The 7,293-nt window shown below is 48.5% G+C and overlaps 1 protein-coding gene across 1 annotated transcript; it reads left to right on the top strand.

Moving 5' to 3' along the window:
- The first annotated feature begins 3,356 nt into the window (after positions 1-3,356).
- On the top strand, positions 3,357-6,244 carry LOC123161145 (uncharacterized GPI-anchored protein At4g28100). Its single transcript, XM_044578993.1, has 2 exons — positions 3,357-4,128; positions 5,726-6,244. Exons 1-2 carry the CDS (start codon positions 3,454-3,456, stop codon positions 6,062-6,064), a joined length of 1,014 nt encoding a protein of 337 aa, XP_044434928.1. The 5' UTR covers positions 3,357-3,453; the 3' UTR covers positions 6,065-6,244.
- The last annotated feature ends 1,049 nt before the right edge of the window (positions 6,245-7,293 follow it).

The raw sequence follows: 7,293 nt of genomic DNA, 5'->3' as shown, positions 1-7,293 counted from the left end.
GAAACTGGACCGATCTATGAGAGATCTGAGGGGGGGGTTAGGGTGCTGGATGAGGGAGTGACGTTGGCAGGGCTAGAGGTGAGAGTGGGTGGATATGAGTGAAATGAGAGGGGTAGAGGTGGAGATGAATGGATGAGAGGGCTAGAGGTGGGCCCAAAAAATCTTATCCACTCGAATCTTATCCATCAGACAGATAACTGCAAGAATGCTCTCTGGACACCAGACGCCATGGACCTTGGTGTCTGGATGGCCATCAGACACACCAGACAGCTTGTATGGTCACCTGCGCGAGCAAAGCAAGCCAGACGCCAGACAGACTTGCTTGCTTGTAACTGCAACCATTCATCAACCTTTTCCGGATAATCCTTTTTTTCACCTATCCATTTTGCAGTCTCTTCAGAATGCCTCTGAAAGTACTCATTAAGCTTGAAGAAGGTGTACTCCACTATTGCAGTCACCGGCAATGCACGAGCACCCTTCAACACATTGTTGAAACATTCTACCAGGTTGCTCGTCATGTCGCCATATCGCCAACCACCATCGTCATGAGCGCGTGCCCACTTGTGCTTCTCGCTTAAATTCCTAGTTAAGAAGTCTTTTCCCCCTTCGTTCACCTCTACAAAGAGTTTGTTGTACCGAGCATTGAAACCTTGGGTGGTGAAGGCCACACATACATGGGTAAGGTCTTTGCTGAGCTCCTTGCTCTTACATGCCCGGTAAAAGTTGGCCACGAAATGCCTCATGCACCATCTGTGGTGAAGCTTTGGAAATCCTGGAATAACAATGTCCATTGCCTTGAGTATGCCATGATGCCGGTCCGATATGATGCATACCTCCCTAGCCCCAATCACGTTATGCCTAACATGACCCATGAACCACTCCCAGTTGTCTTGGTGCTCGGAAGGCACCAACGCAAATGCACACGGCAACACATTGTCGTTTGATGAGTGCGCCATTGCTACCATTAGTGTGCCCTTGTATCTACCAGTCAAGAACGTGCCATCTATAGACAAGACCGGACGACAATGCTGAAACGCCTCCACACATTGTCCATAACTCCAGAAGGCACGGTGGAACACTCCCTCGTGATCCTCGACCACATGAAACATGCCCGGGTTCCTATGTGCAATGGCGGCCAACAACCTTGGGAGCTGGTTGTATGCTTCTTCGTAACCACCATACAACATCCTAATAGCATTTGCCTTTGCCTTCCATGCCTTCCCATACTTGACTTCATAACCAAATTGTCTTTTCACCATCCGCATGAGAAACCTCACTTTCACAGTGGGATCAAAGCCTATGTCTTTCATCCATTTGTATCCGAGATACTCAGATGTGAGTTGACGATGTGTCTTTCTAAGTCGTTTAGATGGAGGTTTGCATCTATGAGTGGCAACACAACTTTTTAACACCCATTCTTCGGTTTCTTTAAGCTTTCTTGCACAAACCTTCCATGGGCATCCTTCTTGCTCACACACCACGGTGTAACGCAACTTCATGTCGGAGTGCTCAACATAAAATGGCCTATGGTTTCGAATGGCATAGTCAGCCAACCAAAACTTTAGCATAGGCAAGCTCAGAAACTTCACTCCTTTCTTCAAATAAGCATTCTTGTCCTCATTCTCCACCCTTGGTTCTCCTGGATCCGGGCATGGTGTTGGCTCAATCGCCGTCATTCTCATTCCACCGTCAACAACAGCTTTATGGGCAAGGCTGAGATCTTTAAACAAGTGAGTTCTTTTTTGTAAGCCCGTCAGCTCAAAGTGGATTTGGTTCTCCTCCTTTGTGAATCCATCCTCGTCCAACTGTTCAACTGGACCCTCGTCATCCGAGTCATACGCATATTGACGCCTAAAAGGCAAGTCACGATCCATGTCCTTTTGCGCTATGTACGCATCCAAGTCACCAACATCATTACCATGAAACCCTTCCTCTTGCTCTTCGTCGTCATCATAAGCATCTTCATCCTCTTGAATTACTCCGTCACTAGCAATCACCTCAACTTCATTTGCTTGGCTAGTTGGTGGTTGGCTAGAAGCATTGGGGGCATACAACTCAACCTCATTTTCTTTAATAGATGGTACACGGGGATGTGGTGGGGGATAAACATTGGGGGCATCAACCACAACCCTATGCTCAACAAGTGGCACCATTGTCCTCTCGCTCATGTCATCCATTGGGGAAGATACATGCCGGTTCAAATCAAAGGTAAACCGAGGAGATTCAACCTTGGTGGCAAACAATTCAAGTGACTTGTCTTCCAATTGGGATACTTTTTCCTTGTATACATCCCAATGCAAATCCAAGGTGATAGGCATACTTTTCAAGCGAGATTTGGCTCCAACTCCAACATCATACCTTCCTATTAACTTAACATCAACATTGGTGTCCATCCACTTCAAAACTTGTCTCACTTTTGCAACAACATCCTCATAGCTAGGGCTTGTATCAAAAACCAATGGTTCCTCACCCGTGTCGGCATTGTTACTCAAGAATGCCTCCTTGTCAATGTAATGAACATTAACAAGTCTCTCCATCTAAAAATAACATGAATGCATTTAAGACTTCAATGAGAATTGGTGTTTATCCAAATACATCTTATTATATCCAAATCATATCAACACTAAATTATTGGTCATGTCCACAAAAGTATCACTAATTAACACACACTAAGCAAAGTTAACCCTAATCACTAACTAACCCTAACCACCAATCTTTCTACTCAACAAACATATATTCCTACTACACACCATGCATAGCACTATATTATCAAAGTTAACCAAGCCATTCACACTAACATATGGGGGAGAAAACATGAACTAGGGTTCCACCAACATGTATAAAATGCAACCAAAATAGCAAGATTTAACAAAAAATAATTGGATGATTTGGGGGAGATTACCAAGAGCAGCAAAGTGATGGAAAGATCCACCTAAGGGATGCACCTTTTGGAGAGGATTTGAGGGGAAGCTTGAGGGGTGGGAGAGAGTATGAGAGCTCCAAGTCTTCTTCAAGCTCGGGTTGTGGATTGGGGAAAGTGTGTGGGGTGGGTCCCACACACTCTTCGTGGGGTTATCCAGTTACCGGGGCCAGACGCCAGGGTCCTTGGCATCTGGTCCCTTTGCCACGTCAGCAGGTCAACGGGCAGGCGGGCAATGCGGGCCAGGGGCCAGACGCTAGGATCCGTGACGTCTGCTTCGCAACCCAGACGCCAGGGATGTTGGCGTCTCCTAAAAAGGTCAAAACCGAAATTTTTTTATAAACAAGGTCAAATCGAGATTTTGTTAGCCAGAGAGGTCATAACATTAATTTTGTCCACGGCTGGCATCTCTATCTATCCGTTTCGTTGCGACCTACGCTCCACTCACTGTCTCAGTCTCCACCAACAAAAAGAGCACACTACCTGCCGGCTCACACCCGCTGCCGGAGCACCTACGCACAGACTAGGCAGCAATGCGTCGCCTCCACTACACTATCACCATCCTACTCTCCGCCACCTGCCTCCTTCACGCCATGGGGTCGCCGGCACTGCCTGACCCGGCGTCGCTCGAGCCGTCCCTGCTCTTCCCGTCGGCCGGCGCCTCCCAGGCCCAACCCGCCGCGGCATCCACCATCCCGGCATTCCCCGAGCAGTCCGAGGCCGCGGCCACCTCTTCCGTCTGCCAGCTCACTCCCTCCCCACCGCTCCTCCCGGCCGTCCTGGCCTCCTGCAACGCCGCCGCCGGCGGCGGCGGCCTCCTGCCGCCACGGCTGCGCTGCTGCCCGGCCCTGGCCGCATGGCTGTACGCAGCGTACGCGCCCACCGCGTTGGGGAGCGGCGGTAGCAGGTGGTCGAAGCTTCCCGCCGCGGCGGCGGACGTGACGGACCTGCCGCTACTGCCGGACGACGTGGAGGAGTGCGCGGGCGCCGCGGAGCGCGCGCTGAGGTCCGCGGGAGCGACGCTGCCGCAGCCGCAGGCGGGGAGCAATAATGGGACGACGTGCGACGTGCCCTTCTGCTACTGCGGGATAAGGCTGAGGCGGCCGGTCTGCGCGCTGCCGGCGGGCAGGGCTGCGAGGAGACTGGAGAGGGACTGCGCGCGGCCGGGGCTCGCCGGCTGCTCCCGGTGCCTCCGGGCGCTGAACCTGGTGAGGCTACACATTCAGAACTCCTTTCCTTTTCGCCGCAGAAAGAAAAAGAACTGCAGTTCTACGTTTCTCGGATGTTCCCGTGGTGCAGGTCCACGCATGCCTCACAGAACCACTAACATTTTTTAATGGAAACTTAAACTGTGAGCTTTGATGAATGCTAATCAAGTAATCATGTTACCTTTTCTTGAAGAGATAAAACCCAACCCTTTTTATCTGTTTAGATGTCAGGGACACGGAGTAGGATAAATATTTCAGTAACTTTTTTATATTCTTGAGCATCATGAATAGCATACCTACAAAAATATTCCATGTACGCGGAGCAAGGTGGGTTATACTATTCATTACCAAACACCGAAACAAAAATCAAAACTTGGCGAGAATGAGTTGAGCTTGCATACATAGGCATCAGAATAGACAAATACGCGAGGCAAATGAAGAAGGCGCGCCCCGATCACGAGGAGAGTCGTGTGCGGTGGCCCCGCCCGCGGCAAGTGCACTTATCGGTAGACAAATTGGCGGTCCCAATCCCTTCAAAAAAACAAAATCCAGGTCCCAGTATTTATCGGTAGCCAACAAGGAGTCACGGAAAATGTCGCGCAGAATTCAGGTCCCGAGCTATACATGCCACTGCAGAACACTCATCTCTGTCATAGGAACAGTGTGAAGTAGTAAGTCACAGTCACGGACAGGAACAGGCATTGCATGCCTGAAGTTCCATACTGTCCGGGTAAAACTTAACTGAATGGGAGCAAGAGTACATGTACACACTCTGCCATTGCAGTAACAAAACCGTTAAAAGCTGATTGTAGTAAATAAACCTGGTGAACCTAAACCATTCAACTGAATTTCCCCTGGAAGGATTGAACGATGATGAAAATATTTCAACCGTGCTGAATGGGTAGGGCCTTGAGGAGCATGTAGGGAGCATGATTTGGTTCAGAACACCATGCCTGCTCCACTCCACTCCTTTACTACCACTTTCGCTTTGAGTTCAGAACTCGATGCCCACACTGATTCCTCTTTTTCACCTAAAAAGGGTCACAAGCAAGGCACCGCTTCCCCTCTCCCTCCCACCCAAGCCGAATCATTTGCTTTCTGGACCCGACCGCTTCCAAGGACAAAGCATTGGTTGCTTTACTAGTAATTTTTCGACACAGCAAGCCCAGTAATTTAGGGGAAAAGATGTCAAGGGAAATGTCTCCGTCTGCGAGACTCGACAGAGATGTACCATGCGTCACATGACTTGTGTTCAGAGTTCCGAGAGATGCGGTAGCTGCAATTACACTGTGGCATCGTGTCGCATGGGATGGCTGGCATGCGGCATGCTCTACGCCAGCTTGTGTGAGAGCGAGGGTTTTGTCCCTTTGTCTGATTGTCTCAACTGGAGTCTCTATCCTGCTCTCCGGATCAACAACTTGTGGTAGCATGCATGATCTATTTCACCTCCACAGTTCCTGGACAACGCTGAAATTTACAGTTTCTTTCAAAATTACTGTCGCTCACTCCCATGAGTTGGAGTAAGCTAGATCATTTTGTTGCCTGGAAACCTAATCATCTCGTTCCTATTTGTGTGTATGCCATGCATGCATTGCAGCTGAACGCCATTGGAGAGAAGAACGCCACGTCGGCGAAGGCCAGTCATGGGGCGAAGCCACGTGAGCGTGACTGCCAGCTCATGGGGCTGACGTGGCTGCTGCAGCGGAACGCCACGCGGCATAGGGCGGCCGCCACGGCGGTCCTCCAGGCCCTCATGGCGACCGAGGAGGCGGGGGCTACCAGCGCGCCCACCACGTGCTCGCTCCCCGTCGACGGCCTGCCGCTTGCCGTGGCATCTTCGGAGATCAACGGCGCCGCCGATGCGTCCCCCTTGGGCAGCCTGCTTCTTCGCTTTCTGCTAGGGACGTCTGCCTTCATCTTGTCCCGGCGGTTCTGAGCAAAATCTGATCTTCGCTGCACGGTCTCTTTGCTATTTCTTCGTTGTTTTACATTTCTGATGTTGAATTAGTAGTTGTTCAATTTGTTTGTACTTCTGATGTCTAGTTCTTGAAAGGCTAGGGACTAGAGAGTGAACTTCGTTACTGTAATTATATGCAATCCCGGTGGGGATGCCTAATCTACTGAGCGTGCATTGCATCTCCATTTAAACAAAATCCTACGTCTTGCATTCCAGGAAAATGCATTTCACGGACATGGTCCACCTAGAACTGTAGAAATGATCACATACGCTACTGGCTGGGTTTTTTTTTCCTGGTCGACAATGGCACATTCTACGGATAATCGTGGTGCCTCGAAACAGCTCCCTACATAAATAAAAATAAAAACTCATAAAATCAGTCCATATATGATCTAGTTTCAAACATATTGAAATGAGAAACACAATAATAAAACTATTCTTAGTTTGGACACTTGGTTCAAGAGCTATGATAATATTCATTTGTGTCTTTCTTTTTGGAAACATCGAAAAAAACTAGTGATCCAGCTTCAGGTGTCTGCAGCAACGAGACACTCCATGCTAAGCTCTCATTCCTCCTGTACTAATATTCGCGAAGAGTAACTTTTTGTCACAGCCCTAGAATATTGTTTGTAAATAGTTGCATCTTCATCGAGGCATCATATTTAAATTTCTGAAACATGAATTGAGGATTGTTGAAGCCTCAAAACTTTAATTAAAAGCAGGGCAAAAGAACCCTGGAAATTGCATTCAGTGTTTCCAAAATGGCCTTAAATAATGTTGGTTATATTTGGCAAAGATTTTTGCACCAAACCAAAAATAATGAGCATTTTTGAGGAATATTTTGGGCACTGAATTTAAATCATTATTTTATTTGCATTTGGAATTATATTCATAACTTGTCTAGAATATATTTCCAAATACCCTGAAACATTTTATGTGCCTTTGGAAAAGTCCATTAAGCAACATAAACATATTCAGAGGAATTTTGACACTGGTTTGAAATTGTTCTATTTAAAAACAGTGGCAAAGTATAAAAAACAGAAACAGAAAAATAATAAAAACTTACCTGGACTCACCTGGCGCTCACCGAAGCCACCTGGACGGCCCAACACTTCCGGCCCAGCCCATCTCCACTCCTCCCCTGTCGTCTTCCCCGCGCCAGTAGGCAGCGCGCGTGGCCGACGGGCGCCGACGCTGCCTCGGCCACC

The sequence above is a fragment of the Triticum aestivum genome, chromosome 7B (genome assembly GCF_018294505.1).
Source record: "Triticum aestivum cultivar Chinese Spring chromosome 7B, IWGSC CS RefSeq v2.1, whole genome shotgun sequence".
Classification (NCBI taxonomy): Eukaryota; Viridiplantae; Streptophyta; class Magnoliopsida; order Poales; family Poaceae; genus Triticum; species Triticum aestivum.
The sequence above is the reverse complement of the archived record's forward strand: the minus strand, read 5'-3'. Positions and strand labels throughout refer to the sequence as shown.